Source organism: Herpailurus yagouaroundi, unplaced genomic scaffold, assembly GCF_014898765.1.
Source record: "Herpailurus yagouaroundi ecotype Mexico unplaced genomic scaffold, PumYag 206, whole genome shotgun sequence".
In the NCBI taxonomy this organism is placed as follows: domain Eukaryota; kingdom Metazoa; phylum Chordata; class Mammalia; order Carnivora; family Felidae; genus Herpailurus; species Herpailurus yagouaroundi.
In genome coordinates this window covers 8,858,821-8,885,167 of record NW_024412437.1, presented here as the reverse complement: position 1 = coordinate 8,885,167, position 26,347 = coordinate 8,858,821, and the positions used below count along the sequence as shown (strand labels likewise).

General features: G+C 57.0%; 1 protein-coding gene across 2 annotated transcripts in view; it reads left to right on the top strand.

The window, feature by feature from the left end:
- The window catches only part of SDK2 (sidekick cell adhesion molecule 2), a 138,885-nt gene that overhangs the window by 33,653 nt on the left and 78,885 nt on the right, over nt 1-26,347 (top strand). For both annotated transcript variants that reach the window (XM_040452279.1, XM_040452278.1), the window contains exons 3-10: nt 5,631-5,778; nt 11,439-11,572; nt 18,985-19,096; nt 20,421-20,611; nt 20,779-20,862; nt 22,912-23,106; nt 24,326-24,442; nt 26,030-26,197. In XM_040452279.1, coding sequence (XP_040308213.1) covers nt 5,631-5,778; nt 11,439-11,572; nt 18,985-19,096; nt 20,421-20,611; nt 20,779-20,862; nt 22,912-23,106; nt 24,326-24,442; nt 26,030-26,197 — 1,149 coding nt within the window. The remainder of the gene's footprint in view (nt 1-5,630; nt 5,779-11,438; nt 11,573-18,984; nt 19,097-20,420; nt 20,612-20,778; nt 20,863-22,911; nt 23,107-24,325; nt 24,443-26,029; nt 26,198-26,347) is intronic.

Here is a 26,347-nt window from a genome sequence, read left to right as displayed (position 1 = left end):
AATGCGCACACACACACACACACACACACACACACACATCACAGTAGACGACCTATAAAAATAATCCCAGGTATAAAGGGACTGAAACCAAACTACCCTAACTGAACGTTGTTTAGGGAATCATCTCCGTCTGGTGATGCTTGGGGGGAAGGCAATGCAGGGTTAACACAACATTCGGGGTGCAGTTACCTCTGGAGAGGGAGGGGGCGTGACTGGGTGGGGGACACCGTGGGGATGTGGCGAGGTTTGTTAGTGTTCTGTTCCCTAAGCTGGGTTGGGGGGTATGTGAGTGTTTGTTCTGTTCTTCTTTAAAGTATCCATATAATTGGGGCGCCTGGGTGGCTGAGTCGGTTGAGCGTCCAACTTCAGCTCAGGTCATGATCTCGCGGTCCGTGAGTTCAAGCCCCGCATCGGGCTCTGTGCGGACAGCTCAGAGCCTGGAGCCTGCTTCGGATTCTGTGTGTGCGTGTGTGTCTCTTTCTCTCTCTGCCCCTCTCCCGCTCACGCGCTGTCTCTCTCTCAAAAATAAACATTAAAAATTAAAAAAAAAATAAAGTATCCATATAATCATAATCGCTCTTCTGTACATGTGATATATTTTGTGATTTTAAAAAAAAGTGTTTTAGAAATAAGAAAAAGCGATGACTGTATTCTGGAGTGGAGTGCATACTTCACAAGACCTTTTAAGCTGTAACAAAGACATCAGGAATTTTTAGGCCACTTCCAGCTGTGCCCCAGGCTTACACTTCTTTGCTCGCAGGGGAATTTGTTGGGAAAGGTGGATCAGCGCCACGGATGTAACATGGGGTGTTAACAAGCGTGTACCTCGGAGGGGAAGTGCCGAAAACCCTTACCTGTTTCTGCCTTGGTGTGCATGCTCTTTCCCAGGGGTTCCTGGGTCCCCAGGCTCTGCCAGCACGGGGCCTCCTTCCTTCCAGCCTTTCTGTGGCACGGGGGGGGGGGGGGGGGCCAGCTGAGTGGATGCCCCCTTGGCCCTTTGCTGCTGCTGTTTCCGTATGCGCATGGCTGTGCCCTGGGGCCGGTGAGCAGAGCTGGAAGCCTGTGGAGTGGAGAGAGTGGGAGGGTGCTGGGGGCCTGAGAGCCACGGGAGGCAGGGAGCTTGTGGGATGGAAACGTGGAGAAGAGCATCAGCTGCAGAATTTGGACCCAAACCAGCTGTGCCCTTCCTTCCATCCCTCTCGCAGTGCATTCACGCACGCCTGAATGCGCGTGTCCGGCCATCCACCCTCCCGCCCTCCTTCCGTCCATCCGACCGTTCCTTTCTCCATCCGTCCCCTCCTCCCTCCATCCGTCCACCTCTTCCTCCCTCCCTCCACCCATTCATCCATCCCACAGTAGGGGCTCAGCCAGAGCCATTGCATGATGGCATTAGGTGAGTTTAGAGAGAACATACAGTGTGCAGAGCACAGGTACCTCGTAGGGACGTGCTGATGAACACCGCTGCCTCGTGAAGCCCACAGTATAGCAGGGAGAGAGAAAGAATGTGCACGAAGCATGGCAATGGAGGGGACGAGTCATGGAAGAAGCAGAGAGGAAATGCAGAAGGGGGGCCAGGTTCGAATGCTGGCCCTGCCCTGACCTGACTGCTTGATGTGGGATAAGCCACTCTGTCTCCATGAGCTTTAATTTCCTCACTGACGAAATGGAGCTAATAAAACTGGAGAGAGGAGAAAGAAACACTATTACCATGAAATTGCTTTAAATTGTTCAAATATATCTTCGGAGTTCCGTGCAAAGTTTTTTAAATAGATAAAATTATTGTGAGAACGGAAATCGATGTGATTTATTGATGCAATTTTTTTATAGACAGAGCCAAGTAATGGAAATTAATAAACAACTTAAAATGTGTATTTATTAGAGTCGAGCTGACCGTGGCAGCATGAGGAGTACGCGAAGGTGAAGTCCACTTAGGAAGGACACTGACACAGGGCCAGCATTCAGCGGTCTTTGCTCTTTAGTTGTGTTTGGTGGCTTAGGGTAATCTTTGTTGAAGAGGTATTTAAACTAAAGTGTGAAAAATGTGGACGATTCTAATGTGTTAATACTGTAAATATGAGGTATAATTTTTAGCACTTTAATATACTCTCCCAGTTGCTGTGGCTGTGTAACGAATTGCCCTCAATCATAACAGTGTCCAGCAATCATCTAGTATACTCACCGAGCGCGTGAGCCTTGGATCCAGACGGGACATGGTGGGGATGGCTTGTCTCTGCTCTGTATGAGTGAGGTCTCCGCTGGGAGACTTATTTAAAGGCTGGGACCTTGTCTGTCCACTGTTGGTGCTGACTATCATCTGGGGGCTTCATTTCCTCCATCCATGGGCCCTTCTCATGTCCAAGTGGGCCAGATTGAGCTTTCTTACAACATGGCGGCTGGATCCCAAGTAGGAGTGTCCGGACGGAGAGGGAGATCTAGATGGAAGCTGCATCCTTTTGATGACCTGGCCTTGGATATCGTACATCATTATTTCCAGCACATTCGTGAGAAGGGTATGTTGAATGGGAGATAAATACTGATGCAGCCATCTTTGGAAGGATACACCCAAGGGGTGCCTGGGTGACTCAGTCACTCAAGCTTTCGACTCTTGATTTTGGCTCAGGTCATGATCTCACGGTTCATGAGATCGAGCCCCACATCGGGCTCCGTGCTGACAGCACAGAGCCTGCTTGGGATTCTCTCTCTCCCTCTCTCTCTTCCCCTCCCCTGATGACACACACACGCTCGCTTGCTCGCTCTCAAAAAAAATACACTTTAAAAAATAAAAAGAAAGATCCATCCTGACACATACATGTGGTATCTCACGTAATCCTGACTATAACCTATGAGGAAGGTACTCTTCACAGCTCCATTTTTCAAAAGAGGAAATTAAAGCTCAGCGAGGTCAAAATTTTGCCCAAAGTCATGCCTAATAAATAACAGAAGTAGAATTTGAACTCAAATCTCAGGGACTCCAAAGCCATTACCAGTGCATTTACCGCCTGCCAAATTTAGAACAAGGATGCCGACAGCACGTTCTATTTGCCGATACTTAATTGGCTGGATCTCTCTGAGATGCTGTTGAATCGTGGCGCCTTGGTGAATCGCGGCTTGCAGGGGCCCCGCACGAGGACAGGCCTGAGATGAGAAGCAGGGTGTGAATAATCCGGTGTGGCAGGACGGCAGTGACGTGGTTACCATGGAAGGGTTGGTTGGGGTCAGGTTAGGAGGGACCTCGAAACCGAGCAAGGGAATTTAGACTTTCCTGGGGGGTCGTGAGGAGATGCCGAAGGCTCTGGGCAAGTCAGTGATAAGGCCACAAAAAGCAAATAGGAAGAGTGTGGGAGATGGTTGGGTGTGGGGAGCCTCCGGGGAGCACGTGGGGTGGGGGGCTCAGCGCAGCTGGAGTAACGGGGGTGGGCTTGGTGGTGGGCCTGCGGGAATTGGGGAAAACACTTGGACGCACATTCCTGAGGAAGAGTCGTAGGACCCTGTGGGGACAGGGAGGTGAATGAAGCACCACGAAAGCCTCCAGGGACCTGAAAACCCAGGGGGTCTGGGCAGGTGCAGGTGGGATGCTATTCACAGAACTGAGATAACAGGAAGGTAAGATGTGCCAACATTTTCGGTGGGAAATCGAGTGTTGGGTGCTGGGGCTCGGAGAAGAGCCAGAGCAGATGTGAGAGTCTTTGCGGCGAGACTGTGGGCAAAGGCATGAGCTTCGGCGAGGCCTCCGAGGGGGCAGTGTGGCCGGGAAGAGAACCGAACCCAGGACTTTGGCAAAGGCGAGAACCACAGGCCTGTGGTTCTCAAACTTTGAGGTACAGCGGTGTCCTCAGGAGAGTGAACCAAAAATTCGGAGATACAGGTGCATTGAAGCAGGGTCTCTCCGTGCCCCGGGGAGGAGCAGAGGAGGGGAAGAGATCGGTGGGCTGCCCGAGTTCCCGGGGGGTGCTGAGACCCACCAAAGTGTAAGAGCGGCTGGCTTGAGCCCAGACTGGTAGTTCTCAACCTTGGCTCACGTTGGAGCTACGGGAACAGCTTTAGAAATATCCACATCCAGGGGCGCCTGGGTGGCTTAGTCGGTTGAGCATCTGACTTCGGCTCAGGTCATGATCTCACTGCTCATGGGTTCAAGCCCCGCATCGGGCTCTGTGCTGACATCTCGGAGCCTGGACCCTGCTTCAAATTCTGTTTCCATCTCTCTGCCCCTTTCCTGCTCGTTCTCTCTCTCTCTCTCTCTCAAATATAAAATAAAACATCTAACAAAATGTTTAGAAATATCCACGTGCCACCACCCCCAAAGGTTCTGACCTCGGGGAACATTCGAAGCCCCTCAGGGCTTTCTGAGGTTTAGCCAGGCTGCCAGACTCCCAGTTGAAGGAGAGGGAGAAGAGGCAGGGGTATTCGAGGGCTTGAGAAATAACAGTCAAAGCCGCACGAGACCAGGTGGCATGGGATGTGGCCCCCTTGGTCAGGGAGGGGACAGTGGGCAGTGGGGACATGCAGGGTAAGTTTTCGGTGACCTGAGCCTGATTGCACATGGGAGTTCCGATGGCCAGCTCACACCGAGCAAGTTCTTGAACTGGCATCAGCACTTTTTTTTCCCTAAACTCCGTAGGTGATTCTAACTGGCACATGGCCAAGTTGAGGACAGTGATGCTTCTCACACTTGAATATGGACACACTTCACCGGGAGTCTGGTTACGATTCAGGCTCTGATTCAGTGGGTCTGGGGTGGGAGCCGAGACCCTGCATTTCTAACACCACGCGGGTGGTGCCCATGCTGCTGGCCCACAGGCCACACTTTGAGTAGCGAGGATGTCCGTCAATGTTCAAAAGTCATGACTTTCCGCACAAACACCGCTTCCGTACCCCACTGTAACCCTCAGCTGCTGGAATCAAACCCCACCCCGACTTCAGCAGGCAGGTGGGCGACCAGAAGTCTGCCTGCATGTTCCCGTCCCCTCCTGGCTGACATATCGGAGCTGGGACAAGTGTTCCCCTCCGTATCTGCCAGCGGGGTAGGCATGTTTTTAAAAGAGCAATATGGTGTTTCCATTCGCACATCCATGCAGCTTCGTACACTTCCCACCCGAGGCAGAGGAGGGAAATCATCTCCATACTCGATTATGAGCATCCAAGACCCCACCCTCTCCAGCATCCCCAACCTTCCCTCCCCCAAGAGCGTAGGCAACCAGCCCCAGGATGCGCCCTTCACCCCACCCTGGAACCCCGGGGCAGCTCTGCCTGACTCTGGTCTCTGAGGTCTGAGTTCAAATCCTGGCTCGGCCCCTTCCTAGCCGCGTGCCCTCGGACAAGTTAAGGAACCTCTCTGAGCCTGTTTTGGGCGGTTTCCTCCTCTGCGAAATCTGTGAAATAATGACCAACCTCTCGTGGTGGCTGGATGCCTCGGTCGATCCGTGGATATGTGGATATAAACCCCCAAAGCACAAAGCAGGGCGTGTCATAATGATGGGGTTAGAGGGTGGGGTGACGGGGTCATGGGGGTGGTCTGAGCACAGGGCGGGGGTGGGGGGGAGGGGGCTCCTTCCCCGCCGGCACATGCTGCCACCGCTCCCGGCCTGGGAGCCGGACAAGTGGACCCTCACACGTGCTCTTTCGTCCCGCAGACATGGGGAGCTTTGAGGAAGGCGAGAAGTACCAGAGTGTCTCCCACGGAGAAGCAGCCGTCATCCGCGCCCCACGCATCGCCAGCTTCCCGCGGCCACAGGTGACCTGGTTCCGGGACGGCCGCAAGATCCCGCCCAGCAGCCGCATGTGAGGCCCTGCTCCGGGGAGGGGGATGCAGGGGGCTCACCCTGGGAGAAGGGCTTGGGGACCTCCCGGATGATGACGAGAGAAGGGCGGCTTATGAGGAGGGGCTCTCTGGGAGCACTCGTGTGGAGCCTTGGGGGCACGACGGCTCAGTCGCCTTCCCAGGGGTTGGCCTCCCTCTCAGCTGGAGATCCCTCCTGCCTCCCAAAGCCCTTAAACCCCCGACAGGCACCCTCCCCATCCGTGGGAGGGCGCGGGCACGTCCCTGGCAGGGTGGCCTCCGGGGTGTTTCCCATGTGGGGTGTGGGTGCGGCTGTGTGTGTTTTAGCTGCAGGGAGGAGGGGAGGCCCGGCAGGGAGGGACACACATGGCCCTTTCAGCACGAACAAGGACCCCTCTGTGTGGCCCGAGGCGTGGGTTGTGGGCCTGTGGGCAGGAGCCGTGGAGCCAGCACCTCCACCGAGGGCGAGGGCCAAAGCATTTCCTCCGGGGACACTCCCGGCCCTCCCGATCCCTCCTCAGGGTCTGGAGCCAGCCCAGGCTTTCTTTCCCCTTTTGGACTCCAGCTGTCCCCTACACCCAGCAAAGAAAGACCACCTTTGTCCCGGTCTCCTCGGGCCACAGGTCAATGATGGGTGGAGCCCCTCCTGGTCTCGGGAGCCCAGACGGACGGTCCTTGTCTTTGGGGAACATAAAGCCAAGTGAGCGAAGCGTAACGAGAGTAACATGGGAACATCCTGGCAGTAACAGCGGCTGTCATTTATCGGGTGCCTGCTGTGTCCTCGCACCTGGGCTCATAACCACACTGCCCACGTGGCCCTGTCCTCTAGCATCAGGGCGCACCTCCAAGCAGGAGACACCCCATCTCCGTCCCCGTCTGATCCCCAGAATACGCGCTCAAAAGACATCCGCCGCGTGAACGACCATCACAGCAGCCGTATGAGGTGGCTGGCTTTGTCCCCGTTTTATGGACGGTAAAGTCCCCCCAAAAGTGTAACGACCCGGCCACATCTCACACAGCTGGTTCCCGGCTTGCCGACCCCAGAATCAAGGTCCTTAATTCTGTCTTAAGTGGAAATTAGGTGACAGCAGGGACGGAGACCAGGAGAGAAGAAGGATACAGTGATTGTGCTTGTAGAGAATCGGTCCTGGTAGGGTGGTTCTCAACGTGGCTACCTGTTGAAATGGGCTTGGACGATATAAAATACGTTGGATCGTGAGGAGCCTGGGTGGCTGAGTCAGTGAAGCGTCTGACTTCGGCTCAGGTCATGATCTCATGGTTTGTGGGTTTGAGCCCCGCATCAGGCTCTGTGCTGACAGCTCAGCGCCTGGAGCCTGCTTCCGACTCTGTGTCTCCCTCTCTCTCTGCCCCTCCCCCACTCGTGCTCGCTCTCTCTCTCTCTCTCAAAAATAAACATCAATTTTTTTTTAATTTAAAAAAACTTTTTAAAAATATGTCTGATCTTTAGATCCTACCCCCCTACACATTCTCATTTCACTGAAATGGAGGCACACTCTGGCCACTGGGGGTCTCTTAAAATTCCCCAGTGACTCTGCCGTGCAGCCACAATTGAGAACCACTCTCCTAGGTTAGATCCATTAGCTACAGATATAATATTGCTGTGTAACAAAAGGTCCCAGGGACCCGAAGCAGTAAGCATTCACTTGTCATATGCATCTGCCCAAGGGGACTTTGGCTGGACTCTCTCGCTTGCCTGGGGTCGCCTGGCTCTTGATGAATTCGAACAACCAGGCCACTCTGCTCCATATGTACCGTCCCCCAGTCAGCTAGCCCCGCCTTCTTCTGGCAATGACAGAGGACCAGGGAGGAAGCGGGAGCGGAGACCTACTTACCAAGCCTCTGCTAACATCCTGATGGTAGAAGAGGGTCACGTGGTAAAAATCAACCTCAAGAAGAGGGGAATTAACTCTGCGTCTTGAGTGGGGAGACCCATGAAGGCACACGCCAAAGGGTGTGGATACGGGGCAGGTGAAACTTTGGAGTTGACCCCGGGGTTAACACAGGGACGGCCTGACTCATGCTGCGAGGGGGCTCATGCTTCCTCAGGCCTAAGGGCCAGTGAGGCCAGCAGATCAGGGGTTACCATTGACACAGATACTGGGCTGCGTCTCAGCAAGGGGATGCTTTGCCACACGGGTGCAGAGACGGGTGAATGAGTCCTGCCTTCTCTGAGGTTCTCACACAGCTCCAGGCGTATCAGTGATGGCATCCTGCAGGCCAGTCCGTTGGCAGAGGCTGCCTGGAAGACAGTGTTGAGAAGGATACTGGGGCCCCCTCCAGACTCCGTGGCAAGGGCAGTGCCGTGACGGTTCGATGGCGTGTGCCGTGGCTGCGGGGAGGGCTCGTAGGCACCCCCCTACCGTGTTTGCCGTGGCGGATGAAAGCCTCACTCCCATCACCCCTTGCCTAACACCTTGCCACCCCCTTTTCTCACTCCTGCCCTCTGTCCTCACCCCCTTTTCGTTCCCAGCAGCCTCTGGCACCAGGACAGAATGATCCTGGCTTACACACACGTGCCCGCCCTTGTGGTCGCGCCCACCACCTCCCCACCCCCACCAGCACTCCAGCCAAACGCAGGAGAGAACACTGGAGATTTTATCTCCGCAATTACAGCAGATTAATATTCATAGCTGAGAGGAAAGGTCCCTGGAAGCAAATTCTCTGGCGTCTGTTTGCCAGAGATACGCATCTGATGGGCGCGATCAGCCAGAGGGGCGTGCAGGGGTGCTGGAGGCGGGTGCTATCTCCAGAAGGCTGGTCTCCCTGCCGGGACAGAGACAGTGATTAGCCACACTTCGCCTGTGCCCTGGTGCCCGTTGCTGAAAAGGAGACAAGATTCCCAACAAAGACACATGCTGGGGGCTTTGGTCAGGTTCTGGGATGATTTCTTTTATTCTTAATGAAATTATCAATTGGGCCCCCGTGGACCTGAGGGAAAAAAGGGCTGGCTTAATAGGGTAGTGGATGGGAGGTGGGGTTGGGAGCTGGGCCAATCAGGGAAGAGGGAAAGACCTAGTAAATTGGAACCAGAGGAGTGTGGCTGAAGAATGTAGCCCAGCCCCTGCCCGAGAGTTGAACCCTGACCTCCAGCTTCTTCGGGAGTGGGCGTATCTGGGATGCAGCAGGCCAGAAGTCCTTTTGAGTACCAGAGACAGCTCTGTGGACTCTGGAAGTGAGGTACAGGCCCATTCCAGAACCATCTATCAAGGGGGTGGTCATCCCGCAGAAGGCTTGAAGTCCACGGACCTCAGCCCCCTGCTGAGGGTGGAGGGAGGGCAGGCCAAAGTCATCAGTGCTTCCCAGCCCGTCCGCCTGCCACGTTCCAGTCCACATTCAGAGCACCGCCCCTGGCCCGGGGGGCCCCAGCACAGAGTGCTTTCCTTGCCTCGAGTGCTGGTCAAGACGATGCCAGCTGCACTTACAGACACCCCCCCCCAAAATCCCAGGGACTTAGCACCAGGGAAGTGGATTTCACACTCCTCTAAAGTCCTGGCACAGGCAAGAGATAGGAGGGTCGCTTCTCCACCGTCATTTGGGGCCTCTGCCATCCTCAACGCTGGGCTTCAGAGCTGCCCTGCTCTGACAGAGGGGAGAACCTAGGACTCGCACGGGGTGGGGGGGGTTCTTAGGGTCTGAACCTGGAGGTAGTGCGCACACCTTCCACCGTATACCTGCCAGCCCAGCCCCGCTGTCCCACCGCCTTCCCCTCAATGGCAGGGGTGCCTGAAACAGGTAAATGAACTGCCATCTCACCCAGGCCAGCACATCTCAGCGATGGCACAACCCACACTTGGGGTCCAATAAGCCCCTGTTGTGCCCCTGGGTAAGAACCACTGAGGATCCATCATAACATAGACAAAAGAGAGCAAAAGGAGAGATCGGTGGGTGGGGTGGGTCTTCATCGCCCAGGAGAGAGCACATTGGAGGTGGAGACCCTCTGCGGAGGCAAGGGGGCGTTCGGGGCAGTAGATGCACTGGGGAGTGGAACCCAGGGGCACCCGGCGCTCCCAACCCACCGGGGGCTCTGTTCCACCTGAGTCTCCAGTGCCGTGGTGATGGGGAGGGTGGGGGGCTTCAGTGACGTGGTCCAGGGGCACCACTGCTCACCAGATTAGCCCTGACGTTGGACCTTGTGGCAGGCGAGGGCTGCCCGAGACGGAGGGTGACAGCCTCGGGCCAGATGGAGACAGAACCAAAGCAGTGACAGGAATCAGAATCGCTCAACCTCAGGGCTGGGAGGGAGCTTCACAAACATTTCTTCCCCCACCCCCTTCACAGATGTGGAGACTGAGGCCCAGCAGGGAGGAGGTTGTGTGCTCCTTAGAGGCTGGGACCAAACTCATTCTGGAGCTGCCCCTGCCCTTGACACGGCCCAGTCTTCCTCCCGCACCCCTGCCCGCCCCGCAGACTACACCAAAGGACAAGGACCCACTGGCTTTGTTGTACCTCCCATGAGCTCATTAGCTAGAGGGTTGTTTTCCTCCAGGGGAAAAGAAAAATGGGGCAGGACGACTTTTCTCTCCTGTTTCCCCAGAGCTCTGCTGACGACGTGACTCAGGCCATGAACCCCCAAAATCAGGAGAGAGGAAACCAGCACAGCCCGGCTGGAGAGGCATTAGCGGGGATGTTTATTTGAGATCCTGTTTTAAAACTCTGTAACATTCACCTAATGGGAAGATTTGAAAAGAATTCAACTGGGTCTGTCCTTGTTAAACTAACATTAAGGATGTTTAACAGCTGTCTCGGGCACATCACATTAAAATCCAAGATAGACTTGACAAACTAATGGTTTTTTTTTTTTTTTTTGTCATCAAGAGAATGGGTGAGAGGGGGAGCCGGGCAGAGCGGGCGTGGGCAATGCTCCCGGTGCTGTTTCACCCACATCGGATGGGGCCCCCAGCTTCCTGCCTGGACGGACCCCTTTCCCTGCCTGCAGACCAGGCAGGGAATGATGGGAGCCCCGCAGAGAAAGCCTGCACCCCACTGCCCGGCTGGCCCCCTTTTCCCTTCTCAGCCAGCCCAGCCAGTCTCACCCTTGGTGACCAGCTTCAGGGAGGTAGAAACTGATACCCTGGGAGGGGGCTGGAGGGAGAGGTGAACCCCCATCATCTGTGTAATAGGCAAACCTGTGGCTTTGGAATCCATCTGAACAAATGTAGGACTAGGTGAAGGCATTGATTCTGGAATGATCCTGCTCATTTCTAACTTCATTATCATCGCCATTCATTCATCCATTCATTCATTCCAGTGAATGGATTTCTTTGGTGCAGAGATGGACACACACACACACACACACACACACACACACACACACAGCATCAAAGCTATGACATGGGAAAGGACAGAACACATGGGGGGCTCAGACATCCTGGGCCAGGTGTGGGGGGGGGGGCCGGGAAGCTTCATGTGGACCGTCTCGGGCCTCCGTGCATGTGCTGGACTTGGGTCTGACCCCGCCCCATGCTGGCAGTACATTCAGATTCTCTACAAACGAAATGTGCTAAAGTTTAGGCGGCAAGTGGTCCCGGGAGATGGGCTGGAGCAGGGGCTCCGGGAGCCACCAGCTTCTTGTCCTCGCTCTCATCCTCCGATGCTCAGAGCCCCTGGGCCCCTGTCAGACAAATCTTTTTCCTCTGCTCAGAGCCATCACCCTGGAGAACACCCTCGTCATCCTGTCCACGGTGGCTCCCGACGCAGGCCGCTACTACGTGCAGGCTGTTAATGACAAGAACGGGGATAACAAGACCAGCCAGCCCATCACTCTTGCCGTGGAGAGTAAGTAAGCGGCCGGGCCTGGGACGGATGGAGGAGCGCGTCATTAAATCTTGGGAACGGGGCTCCAGAGGGCCGTTGGGAAGATGGAATGGTGGCGGAGCGGAGAGGCTGGAGGAGGGCCGGGGAGGGGCCTCTGAGGAATAGGAGGAGGAGACCCAGCTGAGGGAGCAAGGAGGCTGCTGAGTTCTGGATCCTGGTCCCACGGCAAGACGGACATCCTGCATCGGGGGAGGGGACACTTAGCTGGCTGTCGGCAGGGCCGGAGGCCCAGGGAGGGCGTGGACCGCCGGAGAGAGTGTGCACGTGTGCGTTATAGCCACCTCTGGGATTCGGGTGCTGACAGGGAGAGCATGCAGGGGACCGGGCACTCGTTTCTAGAGGAATAGACTAACAGCCTCTACTCAGCGGGTACACACAGAGTGCTGCTGCTACTCAGAGCGGGCCGTCTTCTCTCGGAACATAGGCTCTCTGCCCAGGCTCCTGCCTAAAAATGCCTCTCTGCCAGAAACCACCCAGCACCCTGGAATGGATAGGCAAAGCTCTCCCCAGTGGCAGAGACTAGACGGTAGCAGATGAAAAGGGTCGGCTCCTTAGATCTCCTTTGCCAAGAGGTATTTGTCCAGCTGAGACTGAAGGCAGGTGTCTGATCCCTGCTGGAAATGCTGGGGACCCCTCCCTGGCCTGATTCTCGACAGCCAGCCAGGCCCCTTCCCTCTGTGCTCCACCCCTGGAACAGGGAAGGAGGGTGGGGTGGCTCAGGCAGCCAGTCCAGGCCCGGAAGCACAGAGTACGTGGGGCCAGAGCGTGTCGCAGCCGCCCAGCAACCACACAAGCTGCGGGAGCCAGATGTTCACGTCTCTCCACATCTGCACCACTCCTGCTCCAAAAGCAAGTCTCATTTATCACCCGCGGTCGCATGGGGATAAGCAGCCACCAGCAGCAAAAGTGAGGGTGCTGGTCTGCGTATGGAGCCTTCCCGTGTCCTTCCCCTGATCCCGGCCTCTGTCTGCCAGTGTCTATACAGCCCAGAACGTTCCTTGGCCATACCATGTGCCTTCCTGGGCTTTCTGAGCACCAGCAGAATCCCTTCCTGTATCCACAGAATTCTCTCCTTCCCAAGTTCCAGTCCGCCTAGAAAGAGACCTGAACGCAGGGAGGAGAGTTCCATTCCAGATACTGACCTCTCAGGGTCACAGATGTAACCTCTGACGTTGACCTGGGTCAAGGTCTCAGTCTGGTCCCTGTAGCCTTGGGGCCCAGCCATGACCTGGCTCTGCTGTTTCTATAGAGAAAGGAATTTAATCATCAGAGGGAGATGTTTTCCCCCATGTATTCTCTAGTGGTCAGAATACCTGGAGTCCAATAGAATTCAGTCATTGTGGAAGAGGCAGTGTTCACGGTCTGCATCAAGGCCGGGCCGTCTTCCTGAGTGACTCAGGTTACCCTGACACCAAAGGTTAGAGCCCCCCACTCGGTGCTCCTCCCCAGAACCCAACCTCCTCACCCGACTTAAGCCAGCTATCCTGGGGCCCACTGTGAACATCGTTCCCTCTCTTCTCTATCTCAGCTCTGCCCCCCGCAACCCTCCATCTGGCCCAAGGGAGGAGCGTAGGACCCTTCCGGACCCCCGTTATCTGCCCAAGCCTCCCCCGGTTGTCTGTTTCCCCCACCCCATCGCCACTCGCCTCCTGCTCTCACGCGGCAATTTGTACTGGATTAAGAGCAGAATCAGCTGGTTTTCAGCTAATTTCTCCTCCCACGAGTGATTGAGCTTCAAAACCCTGTTCATGTCACTGACACAAATCCCCCAGCCTGCCTGCCTGCCAGCCAATTTACTAGGAGCAATTGCCACTTTACCCACCACCAGCTCTGTCTGCCCTCACTTATCTCACGGAGCCTCGCCTCTCCCTCTGTTCCCCCCTCCTCGTCCCTCTATCCTTCCTCAGCCCAGGGCAGTGCTGCTTCTTAGTGGCCCTGGGGCGCACAGGGAGCAGTGGGGTCGGGGCGGGGGTGGGGGGGGAGCGCTCATGCTCTTCAGAAATGGAAAAGTTAAGAGCAAAGCCAGTGGCCCGGGAGTTGGGAGTTGACCCCTGCCCAGGAGTAACCCTGGTGACCTCACACAGACTGTCACAGCTCTTGAAAAATGCAAACCTGGGGGCACCTGGGTGGCTCAGTCGGTGAAGTGTCCAACTCCTGATTTTAGCTCAGGTCATGATCTCATGGTTCGTGGGGTGGAGCCCCACGTCGGGCTCTGCACTGACAGCATGGAGCCTGCTTGGGGATCCTCTCTCTCTCTCTCTCTCTCTCTCTCTCTCTCTCTCTCTGCCCCTCCCCTGTTTGCTCTCTCTCTGTCTCAAAATAAATGTATAACCATTAAAAAAAACAAAAAAGAAATAGGGGAATTAATTTTATTAATGTATTTTATGTGACCCAACATATCCAAAATATTACCATTTTAACACACAATCAATACGGAAAATATTAACGAGGCACTCTGCACCGGGTTTCTTCTTCTTCATACTGAGCCTTCAGAACCTCTGCGTATTTTACACTTGGAGCACATCTCAATTTGGTTGCTCCGTTTTCATCCGAAATACGTGATCTGTGTTTAGACTTCATCAAATTTACAGCTGGCAAGGTGGTGTCGGATACCCATGTTGTTCTACACGTACTTAAAAGTGTTCTAATAACTGATTTGGGGATCCGTTTTTAATTAAATGTAAATTAGATAAAATTAAATCCCATCAAATCAAAGGGGCGCCAGTCACCTTTCAAGAGCTCACAGCCACCTGTGGTTCTTAGCCCCCATGTTGGATACCTGCCCGGGAGAAGGGAGCGGCTTACCTCCCTGCCTCCCCCACCCCCATGCACTTGACCCGTGGCCCAGGTGAGTCATGTGGTCCTCAAACTTCCGTTTTCCTCACCTGTAACGTGATGCCTGTGGCAACGTGTAATTGGAGGATTAACTGAGGTGCCTCGGGGAGAAGGCATCACAGTGATGTCCCTCACTGTGACTATTATCAAAATCAGCCAGGGCCCCTGGGTGGCTCAGTGGGTCAAATGTCCACCTTCAGCTCAGGTCATGATTTCACGGTTTGTGAGTTTCAGCCCCACGTCAGGCTCTGTGCTGACAGCTTGGAGCCTGGAACCTGCTGCGGATTCTGTGTCTCCCTCTCTCTCTCTGCCCCTCCCCTGCTTGCACTCTGTCTCTCCCTCTCTCTCAAAAGTAAATAAAATTTAGAAGAAAAAACAAATCAGCCAGGGGCAGCAGGACCCAGCCCCAACCCCGGGTTCAATCCGCATCAGGCACTCACGCGGAAGACACCCCTCCTCCCTGCTCTGGTTTGCATGTGATTTTCCTGGCTTGACCTTTGGGCTCCGTTCACCCCACTGTCCAGAGTATGGATCCAATGAGGCAGATGTCCTGCATTCCGTCCCCAGCCACAGCCAGCCATCCTCCTCACCCTAGGTGGTCATCTGAAGACCTGCTTAGCCAGGAGCTGACAGGACAGGCCCCCCCAGCCGTGAGCACCTGTCAGTAGGATGTGTCCTGCCTGGGGCAAGTCCGTGCCACGCAGGGCCATCTTGACATCCCCGGTCCACCCCAAGCTGTCCTCTGCTTTCACATCACCCCAAGAGCCTCCCTCTCCAAACAGGAGGCTGGTGAGGTCGGAGGGGAGCCAGGAAACAGGGGGGGGGGAGCGGGGAGGGGCAGAGGGCATTGGCTTGTCCATTTCAGGATCCAGAGACAGGGAGAGAGCCATGTGAGCACTGCGTGGGAGGCAGGTGAGGTCACCAGAGCCAAATGTCCGGAGCAGTCGAAGAGAATCAGTGGAGAAAAGGGGATTTGCAACCAGGGGGTCACCGGTGACAGGGGAAGGGGAGTGCATGCAGGGGGCTTGGGGGAGAGGGGACAGGGTGCCGGTGGCAGCCAGGACCTGGTGGTGCTCAGAGGTATGTTCAGACAACTTCTGGCAGAGCTGATGGCAGCCAAGAGGGAGAGTTGTTTCCTTCTGTGCCCGAGTGAGGACTGAGCCGACTGAGCCAGAGAGATGATTTGGGGAGTGGCTAACGGCCTGGGTTTACAGCCTCGGAGACCCGGTCCCCGTTCCTGGTTTTGTCCCTTGTTAGCAACTGCCATTGGGAAGTAAACTGCCTCACTGCTTTGGCCTCCTCCGTTTGTCTCTGCTTTCTCATCTGTAAATTGTGGGATGACGATAATGACCCACCTCCGGTGGCCGTTGTGATGAGCGTCGGTTAGCAGAGTGCCAGGACGGTGCCTGGGATGGTTGGTGCCTGGCACGGCACGTGGCCCCTTGCCCTCAGTCGCTGCGACTTTCACCTCCCGGGAGCCTCTGGGTCCATCACGTGGTTTGGTTGGGGTGGAAGACGGGAGACCAGGAATCTCTCCCTGAGGACAGGCAGGTAAATCCCAAGAAGGACGGCCTATCATTTATTAAGGACCTACTATGTGCCAGGTACTCTGCGCTCGCCCCAGACCAGCCTCGCCACCCCCACTGAGGCGCTTCTTCCCAGCATCCATCCCATGCACTTTAATCCAATAAATGTCTAAGCATCGATCTGAGATCCTTCCAGACCATGCCCTGCATGAGGACAGACCCCTGCCTGTCTCGCTCAGTGGGGAGTCCCTGGTGCCTGGCACAGTCCGGCGTGGACTGAGCCCTCACCCAGAAAAGAGCTGTTGAGTGAGGGGCCGAACTCACATAACCCTGAGACACAGTCACTTTTATCCCCATTGTGTCACTGAGAAAATCAAGGTCTGGCTGAGGACCCTCCCCACGCCAGGATGCCTGGGGCAGAACAAGGTTTCAGACCAAGTCTTCCTGACCCCCTAGGACCTCGGTGTGACCTCCAGGGTCCCCGGATAGGTGTCAGTCTCCCCTCCACCCCTCCCAAAGCCGACGAGTTGGCCCTGAGACCCTGGGGTGGCCCTCATATTTTTAAACTCCGAGGGCTCTGTTTACCTGGCTCCGCGGTGGGGCACCCCCCCTTGGGCTCTAACTGTCTCCTCCTCTTGCCCCATTAATCTGCGCCGTGGTACCTGTGCGCCCAGGCAGGTAATAAACAACTTAGAGCACACTTTTATGGATTCAGCTATATCAGCAGCTTTCAATCCGATCGCTCTTTATGGCACCTACATGAGGCTTTTATATTGTTACAATTATTTTCCTTTATATGCTTCCTTTCTTCCCCCTTCATTTTACTTTATTTTTTACATTTTTTTCCCTTTCCCAGCAAAGCCTGGAGTCCAGGCAGGAAAACCTGCCCAGCGCTCATCAGGGTGGCCGAGGGCTAACCAGCGTGGCCCAGAGCGACAGCGGGGCCATGACCTGTTCTCCCCGTCCTGTCACTGTCCCCCCCCCCCCAGGGCTGGGGGTGTCATTATAGTCTGCTACCTCCAGAGTCTCCTGGAAAGGAGCCAACTGGATGGATTTTTCAGGAGAGAGAAAGCCCTCCGTGTTTGAACTTTCAGGAGCCCTGGCACAGGTGCACAGAGAGTACTTGAGTTTCTGTCAGCATTGGGCCAGTGCCGGCCCACAGAGATAAGAGCCTGGCCACTTCCTAAAGAACTCAAAAAATAGAAAAGGCAAAGCTGTTGGACAAGTTTGAGGTATCGTTTCGTTTGGTGTTTGTAGAGCCCACTCGTGACACGTTCTGTTTCATTTCAATCATCGTCCCCGAAGTTGTGCACGGATAGCTCTGGACCCGTTCATGCCTTCCCCTGTCAAATACACGTGAGGCCCCTACTACGCGTCAGACATCACTCTTGTCCTAGAAAGTAAGCATGAGCGGGGCGCCTGGGTGGCGCAGTCGGTTAAGCGTCCGACTTCAGCCAGGTCACGATCTCGCGGTCCGGGAGTTCGAGCCCCGCGTCGGGCTCTGGGCTGATGGCTCAGAGCCTGGAGCCTGTTTCCGATTCTGTGTCTCCCTCTCTCTCTGCCCCTCGCCCGTTCATGCTCTGTCTCTCTCTGTCCCAAAAATAAATAAAAAACATTGAAAAAGGGGCGCCTGGGTGGCGCAGTCGGTTAAGCGTCCGACTTCAGCCAGGTCACCATCTCGCGGTCCGGGAGTTCGAGCCCCGCATCGGGCTCTGGGCTGATGGCTCAGAGCCTGGAGCCTGTTTCCGATTCTGTGTCTCCCTCTCTCTCTGCCCCTCCCCCGTTCATGCTATGTCTCTCTCTGTCCCAAAAATAAATAAACGTTGAAAAAAAAATTTAAAAAAAAAAGAAAGTAAGCATGAGCAAGACTGTGTTAGCTCGGGCTGCTGTAACCCGTTACCAGACCTGCGGCTTCAGCACAGGCAGTTTGGGAAGTCCAAGATCAAGGTACCAGCACGGCTGGGTTTTGCTGAGGCCTCTCTTCCTAACCCTTCTCGCCGCCTTCTCGCCGTGTCCTCACGTGGCCAGGACAGAGCTCTGACGTCTCTTTCACTTCTGATCAGGGCGCCAGCCCTGTTGCCTTAAGGCCCCACCCTTATGGCCTCCTGGAACCCCGTCTACTGGAGACCCCGTCTCCAAATACAGTCACATGGGGGTTAGGGCTTCAACGTACGATCTGGAGGGGACAGAATTCGGTCCAAAGCAACGATCCATGAGATTCCCACCTCACGGAATGTATTCGCTTCCTCGGGATGCTATAACAAAGTACCGTAAACTGGGGAGGGGGCGGTTATAACACCAGAAATGTCCCCTCACAGGTTTTAGAGGCCAGAAGTGTCGGCAGGCCTGTGCCCTCCCTGAAGGCTGGAGGGGAGGATCCTTTCCTGCCTCTCAGCTTCTGGTGGTAGTCCTCTGCACTCCTCGCCTCAGAGACACCTCGCTGCAGGCTCTGCCTCGAGGTCACCTGGCCTTCTCTTCTGTGTGTCTGTGTGTCTGTGTCTAAATTTCACTCCTCTTCTAAGGACAAGTCCTATTGGGCGTAAGGCCCACCCTGACACAGAAGGACCTCGTCTTAACTTGATTACGTCTGCAAAGACTCTGTTTCCCAATAAGGTCACGTTCACAGCTGCCGCGGACTTGAATGTGGGGGGATTACTATCCAGCCCAGTACAGGGAGTTTGCGTTCAGGTAGAAGACGTGACAAGTGGTGATGTAAGCCAACAAGATAAATGTGGGTGGAGGGAAGGATTTTGAAGGCAAAAACAGGACAAGGGGAGAAGGGGGAAGGTCTTGGCGGTCTCCAGTGGGTGCTCCCTGGACCCTGAAGAGAGGAGGGGGAGGGGTAAGAGGGTCCCTGGGGGCATGTCTGCAGGTTCGGCCGTGGCACTGCCCGTGCTCACCTGCTCTGCTACATAAGGACAAAAGTCTTCCGTGGCATGAGCCTCTAATGGGGGCCGGGCAGAGATAGGATTTCCGACCCGTGTTTCCGGCTAACACCTGACCTCTCCCCAGATGTCGGGGGACCTGCAGACCCCATCGCCCCAACCATCATCATTCCTCCCAAGAACACCAGCGTGGTGGCCGGGACCTCGGAGGTGACCATGGAGTGCGTGGCCAATGCCAGGTGGGTAGCGAATTCCCCCTACTCCCCTTCGCCCTTAACTGCAGCCGGTGCACCTGACATGTGGGCTCCAAGGGGACCAGTTCAGGTAGGCCCAGAAGTGTCACATGAGGACCCCATGAAAGGAGATGGGGCCTTTGTCCTGGAGGAGGGGCGACGTGTGGACGTGCTGGCTACTTCCAGAGGGTTGTTGGGTATGAGCCGGGTGGGCTCGTTGTCCGTGGCCCAAAAGGAGAGACCGAGGCCCTAATGGAAGCTATGGGGCAGCGTAGCTCAGCCCCGAATACTGAGGCCCCGCCTGTGGCCCTGAGAGCGACCTGGAAGGGACAGGTGACCTCCCTGCCACGCAGGCACGTGTGACAGGCATGCTGGGCTAAGAGACGGCTCGCATGATGGATTTGGCAGACCTGGTGTTGGGCACAATCGCAGCCCCCCTCTAGCCATGCACGGCCCTCACTCCTCTCGCACAGGAAACAGTTAAATAATGACTGCGCCTTATCACATGTGGCCGCAGTGCTGTGCCTTCCCACGCGATTTCCTTTCCTCCAACAACCGCCCGACAGAGCTGTCGCTACCCCGCAGGCCAGAGAGGGCAAGCGACCTGCCTGAGACCACCCAGCTGGCCAACAGCAAGGTTGCCATACCACAGGCCACCCCCTCGGGGCCCAGGGCCATGCTCGGGGCCTCAGTCTCCTCAACTGTAAAATGGGAAGGATTTGAGCACCCACCTCCCCGGGGGAGCATGTGGGTAGAGTGCTGGACCCAGCCTGACCCGACACCTCTTAAGTGCTCCAGAAAGATGCTCCGAGGTGATGGGTGGGGAGTCAGACCAGCGACCCCGAGGTCACATCCAGTTGAAGATTCCCGGAGAGCCGCGTTCCTAAGCACAGGCTCCCGGGGACCCAGGTTTTCCGCAAGTGCGGGAAAGGCTGCGGGATGCAGAGGAACTCGCTGAGGACATGGAGAATGCCTATAAGAGCCTGCCTAACGTCACCGGAGCCAGCGTTGCCCAGACCCGCTCCATCACAGGACTCTTTTCTGCGGGACCCCGCTGCGCACCCCGTGGGGGGAGCCCCGTGTCCCCGGTGGGTGCTGGGCTGAGCTAATCCACCTGCATTACAGCGTCCCCATGACCACAACCCCGGGGGGCACAGGCGCCCCCATTTCACAGACAAGGAAACCGAGGTCCAGAGCTCTGAAGGGCTTGCACCTCTAGGAAGTGGCAGGGGCTGGGGCCCCGGGCTGGCACTCCCGCGCACCCCTGCCCTGGCCCTCAGGTTTCTGGAAGCCCCTGTGGCTGAGAACCTGCCTCCTTCACCCCCTCCAGGCCCCTGATCAAGCTGCACATCACCTGGAAGAAAGATGGGGTGCCGCTGTCGGGGGGCATCAGCGACTACAACCGCCGGCTTACCATCCCGGGCCCCACGGGCAGTGACGCCGGCTACTACGAGTGCGAGGCCGCCCTGCGCAGCAGCAGCATCCCCTCTGTCGTCCGTGGAGCCTACTTGTCTGTGCTGGGTGAGCTGGGGCAGGGCTGCTGGGGCTCTCCACCCAGGGCTAGGGGCATGGCTGGGCGTCCCGAGCAGTGGCTGTATCCTACGGGCAGTATGGCTGGGTGACCGGAGCAGGGGCTGTATCAAAAGGAGCATGGCTCTGAGCCCCTCCTCTGGTCCCTCCTCCCGCAGAACCTCCCCAGTTTGTCAAGGAGCCAGACAGACACATCACAGCAGAGATGGAGAAAGTGATGGACATTCCCTGTCGGGCCAAAGGTAACACAGTGGCATGGTCAGCGGGGAACAAGGACCCCCGCGCCCAGACCCTCAGCCTTTCCTGTCCCTGTCGCAAACTTTTCTAAATTCCACTTCCTTCTCCAGGCATCGTCACTGAGCAGAGAGTTAGTCTGGCTGTGAGCAGACGCCCCAGGAAACAAACAGGCCAAATTACCATAATCTCGGGACTGGAAATCAACCCACGTTACCCTAACTTGAGGGTTACAAATGAATCCAAATTACCGTAATTTCAGGATAGGTGACAGACCGAAATTGCCCGTAATTTCAGAGTTGGAGACAATGTCAGAACTGTTAGAACGCGTGGGTGCGTTTCGCCCGAGATGGGTCTCATGAGCTCCGCCTGGTTTCTGCTCCATTTTGCTCCATTTTCTCCCCTACTCCCCAGCCTCCCTCTTTCTGGCCCGGCTGAGCTACAAGGCAGCCCCAAAACCGGGGTGGCATCCGGGGTGATCGGATGGTAGGAGAGGGCGTCCACCATGGCACGCGGTGTCATTTTGAACAAAGAGGCAGAACGTAGCTCAGGCAAGGAGAGTCGCAGTGGAGGGAGGGAGGAAGGACTCCCCTTCTGAGCCCACGCGAGGGGAAGGCCAAGATCCCTTCGTTCACCCAACAGACATTTTCGGAGGGTTTTCCACGTGCCAATACTGCTCTTGGGCTGGGGAGATACAGAACGAACCCAACAGCCGGCCAAATCCTTGCTCTTACGAAACTTAACGTTCTTCGAAGGAAGGCAGACCAACCCATGAGCAAATAAAGATACTTTATTTCATTTCATCGAAAATGTCATGGGTTGTGAGATGCCCCATTATTTTATGTGCCACTAAGAAAGAAAAAAGACTACCAATGAAATGATGATGTGCTTTCGATAGGAAGACGCCTTTGTCTCGGAGATGTTACCACGTGAAAGAATGTGTGTGCCCCGTGGAAAGGATGAAATACAGCGTCGTAGAATGTCAGGGTTGAAAAAGAGCTGGGAAGGAGAAGCAAGCAGGTGTAGGGGGCTTGGGGCCATGAGTGCTCCTTCAGATGGAGGGTGGGAGCTCACCTGGGGAAGTCACATTTGAGCCGGGACCCAGAGGGAGAGAGGGGAGGCTGGGGACGCGTGCGAGAAGACCATGCCAGGCCCAGGGGCGTGTGGCTTGGGCAAGGCTGAGTGACGGGGAGCCCCTGTTCACCTCCCTGTGCAGACCAGGTAGGAGAGGGCTCCCGAGAAGCACCAGCCTCCTCTGTGTGCTGCTCGACACGGGACTCTGCGGTCATGTGGGCTTGGGAAACAAACCCCCGTTGGAGGTTCCCAAAATACATAAAAGTCTCTGCTAAATTAAATTGCAGTTAGGGCACCTGGGTGGCTCGGTCGGGTAAGCGTCCAGCTTCAGCTCAGGTCACGATCTCACAGTTCATGGGTTTGAGCCCCACGTCCGGCTCTGTGCTGACGGCTCAGAGCCCAGAGCCTGCTTCGGATTCTCTGTCTCCCTCTCTCTCTGCCCCTCCCCTGCTCACGCTCTGTCTGTCTCTCTCTCAAAAATAAATAAGCATTAAAAAAAAATTAATTCCCGTTAAAAATTAATTTATGGGGCGTCTGGGTGGCTCAGTAGGTTGAGCGTCCCAGCTCTTAATTTCGGCTCAGGTCATGATTCCAGAGTCATGGGATCGAGCCCCTCATCGGGCTCCACGCTGTGCATGGAGCCTGCTTAAGATTCTGTCTCTCCCTCTTCCTCTGCCCCTCCCCTGCTCTTGCTCTCTTTCTTAAAAAAAAAATTTTTTTGATTCATTTGTCCCATCCACCATTTCCAAGCGAAACTAACCCAGCTAAATTTTCTCGGAACCCCTGCTCTTGTAAGAACTTGAGAAATGCCACCCCGAGAATATCCTTCACCTCCTCCAAGACCATTAGCGGCCCCTCTAAGAAGGCTCTAGGGAGCAGGACACACAGGGACACCCTCCCCATGCAGACTTCCAGGCACCCCTCAGAGGCAGGAGGGAGGGAGCCCGGAGGTGGGCTGACTGTGGGCCCGCGTGTCCCCCTAGGTGTGCCACCGCCCTCCATCATCTGGTACAAGGACGCGGCCGTGGTGGAGGTGGGGAGGCTGAACCGGTTCCGGCAGCGCAGCGACGGGGGCCTGCAGATCAGCGGGCTGGTGCCCGACGACACCGGCATGTTCCAGTGCTTTGCCCGCAACGCGGCCGGCGAGGTGCAGACCTCTACCTACCTGGCCGTCACCAGTAAGTTGGGCCTCTGCTGTCCTGCCCCGGAGTCCCTCCCGCTCCCAGGATGCAGCCTTCCTCCAAGCCAGCAGCCTCTCGAGAAGAGATGCTGCATCTTGCAGAGCTAGGATTCCAGAAAACTCAGCAGCGGGGGCGGCCCTAGCCGGTTGCGCCCACTGCTCTCCCAGCCCGGGTCTGGCGCTCCAGGACCCTGAGCCGCGGAGGGGTTCACGGGCTCTTGGAGAGAAGCGTCTGTGGGGCCACGTCTTGCTCTGGCCTCGCAGCTGCCCCTGGCCTCGTGGACAGGGCTGAAGCCACCCCGTCCCCACTGAGAAGACTCGCTCACTTCTCCAGAGAGACCCAGGGCTTTCATCTCAGTCCCTCCTTCAAACCTTTTGCCCTCTCGGAGTCTCTTGGCGGGGAGCATAGCTCTCCTGCCCTCTTCACGGAGCTGCGTTCGCAGCCAATGCCACATGAGTGGCCACACCGTCGATGGCAGAGCTCTGTGCACGTGCAAAGTGCCGCTGGGTTCCTTGCCTCAGCAGCAAGAGGATGTGTGGTCTTGGGCCTCCCGGCGTCCCTCGGGGGAGGCCCTCAGTCCCACAGAGGTCCCCCCGAACAGGGCGGCCGTGGGGCAGAGGGCCAGCTGGGTTTGCCCCAAAACGGCACTGGGGACACAAGGGCTGCCGTCTCGCTTCTTGCTTCCGAGGAGTGTGGGCGAAGCCGGCGCTGGTCCGTATCCAAGCTCTGCTCCCATGCACGTCTGCCCCTGAGGGCCGGGCCAGGGAAGGCCAGCGCAAAGCAAGAACGCTGTGCTGCATCTTGAAGAACCACAGCTCGACCGGGCTGTGGACTCTCCAGGGCCAGGCCTCGTGCAGAGTGGGCAGTGTTCTCCTATTGGCCATAACCGTTTTTTTCTGTCAGGAACCCACAGCCTCGATGTCCTGTTCAGTGAAGGAGGCATCATGGCGGGTGTGAGCCACCCTCGGGGGTCCTCCCTTTTCCCCCAGATGGAGGCCAAAGAATCAAGGCAGAAGGGCTGGTGTAGCCTGGGTCCTGCCACAGGGCAGGTGGTGCAGGGAGCCCCGGAGGGCCTTCCGGGCTTTTCTCCGGTGCTGGGGTCCCATCGGGACACCTGCGTCCTTCTTGGTGGCAGGGGCAGGATGAGCACCTGGCCCTCTAGCGTTGGGGGCTCCTCTGGGGTGTAGCTGAGAGGCTCCACTGTCTCCTTTTGCAGGCATCGCCCCCAACATCACCAGGGGCCCCTTGGACAGCACAGTGATCGATGGCATGTCAGTCGTGCTGGCTTGCGAGACTTCGGGAGCGCCCCGGCCGGCCATCACTTGGCAGAAAGGTAGATGGGACTGATCTCCTTTGGAGGGCGTGGCCGTGTGACAGCCTAGGGCAGTCCTCAGAGCTCAGTTCTGGAGACAGCCCGGTCGGGTTCCCTATGTACAGTTGTGAAGGTCGTGCACTGCACACCCCCAGGGGCGGGGCGTCTTTCACACCACAGTATGCACCACGTGCCGCCCCGCTGGGCTCAAGGCCCGGCTCTGCAGCTCCAGAGACCTGTGACCTTGGGTGAATCATTTACTCACTCTGAGCCTCAGGGTCCCCATCTGTAAACTGAGGACAATGGGACCATATACCTTGGGTCAGCGTGAGGACGAAACAAGAGCCAGCACTGTGCCTCGGCAGTGGGGAAGCCCAGTGAATGGCCGCGGTTTGACGGTCCGTATTACGGTGGTGGCCGTCCGTGCAAGTGGGAGACCATCCCTGCCCCCACGGCAGCGCGGAGGGCTCCCGACACCCGAGCCAGGGAAGCTCCAGCGGTCCCGCCCTCGGTGGCTCCTCCGCGGCTCTGGTTCCACACCTCGCCTTCCCAGCTCTCCCCGTGTGCACACACGTGTGCGTGCACCTGCAGTCACTCCCTCGCACCTCCCAAGTCTGCGTGGAGGAAGCTTCTCCCTAGGACTCACCTGCCCCCCTCCCCCGGGCCTCCCCACGCCGCCCCCCGCGGCTTAATTTCTCCACCTCCTTATATACAAGAAAACCTGCCCCTTCGTTCTGCTTGTCACCTGCCGCCCCGCGAAGGCCCAGGCTTCGGTTTGGCCCGCCGCTGTCTTCCTGGGGCCCAGGCCGAGACTGACACACGGTAGCTGCTCAATAAATATTTGTGGGGTGAGTGGAGGCACAGCCAGGTGCAGGTATGGACACAAATAAACACGCTCACCCGACACGCTCACTGGTTCAGCATTCCTGCCCGTGGGTGCAAAGGGAGACACACCCACAGGCTTGCACATGAAGATACCCCTCTGCACAGACAGGTGGGATTGTCTTTAAAATAGATACAGTTTCAGGCTCATCTCCCTCCCTCACCCCCAGGCACCAGGCCTCCCCAGGTCCCACCGCAGAGGGAGGCCTGACCCACCCTGTCCCTGTCCACCCCTCCCCCCCGCTCCTTGCTGCTCCCCCCCGCCCATCACTTCCCTCCGCTCCCCTGAAGGTGACTCTCCAGAAGCATCCTGCCGCAGGATGCCCGTCACCACCTTGTCAGAGCTGTCTGCCCCCTCCCCCCCCCCCCCGGCCCGGGTGCCAGCTGTCTCCGAGAGCTGTGCCTGGCTGCTCCAGGAGACCGTCCCTGGCCTCCAGCGAAGGGCAGACGGCGCGGTGGGTGGAGAGAGAGACGCCAGGAGACCCGGGCTCTGTGACCGAGCGCCCTCGTGCCTGTCACCACGTCAGAAACCCCCCTGGGCCTCCACCCCCCCCCCAGCCCTGCCCCCACCTCCGCGGCCCTCCCAGTTTTTCTAAAGCTGGGGGCCTGCCCGAGACCACCTGCCCGGAGCCGCCGGGGAGAGGGCTCATGCCGTGTCAGAGTGCCGGGGGCTGCGTGGACGCGCACAGCCGGCCGCACCCCGAGCCCACCCCGTGTCGCCCTCAGGGGAGCGCATCCTGGCCAGCGGCTCCGTCCAGCTGCCTCGATTCACGCTGCTGGAGTCGGGCAGCCTGCTCGTCAGCCCCACGCGCATCTCCGACGCCGGGACCTACACCTGCTTGGCCACCAACTCTCGGGGGGTCGACGAAGCCTCGGCCGACCTGGTCGTGTGGGGTGAGTGTACACAGTGCCTTCACACGTCCGTGCGTGAGTGTGTGCCGAGCACAGTGTCCCCCTGCCGGCACCTCCACACCCGCACCTGTCGGTCCCGCCAGGGGCGCTTCTTCCGAGAGAAGGGCTCGGACGAATGAATGACCGCAGAGG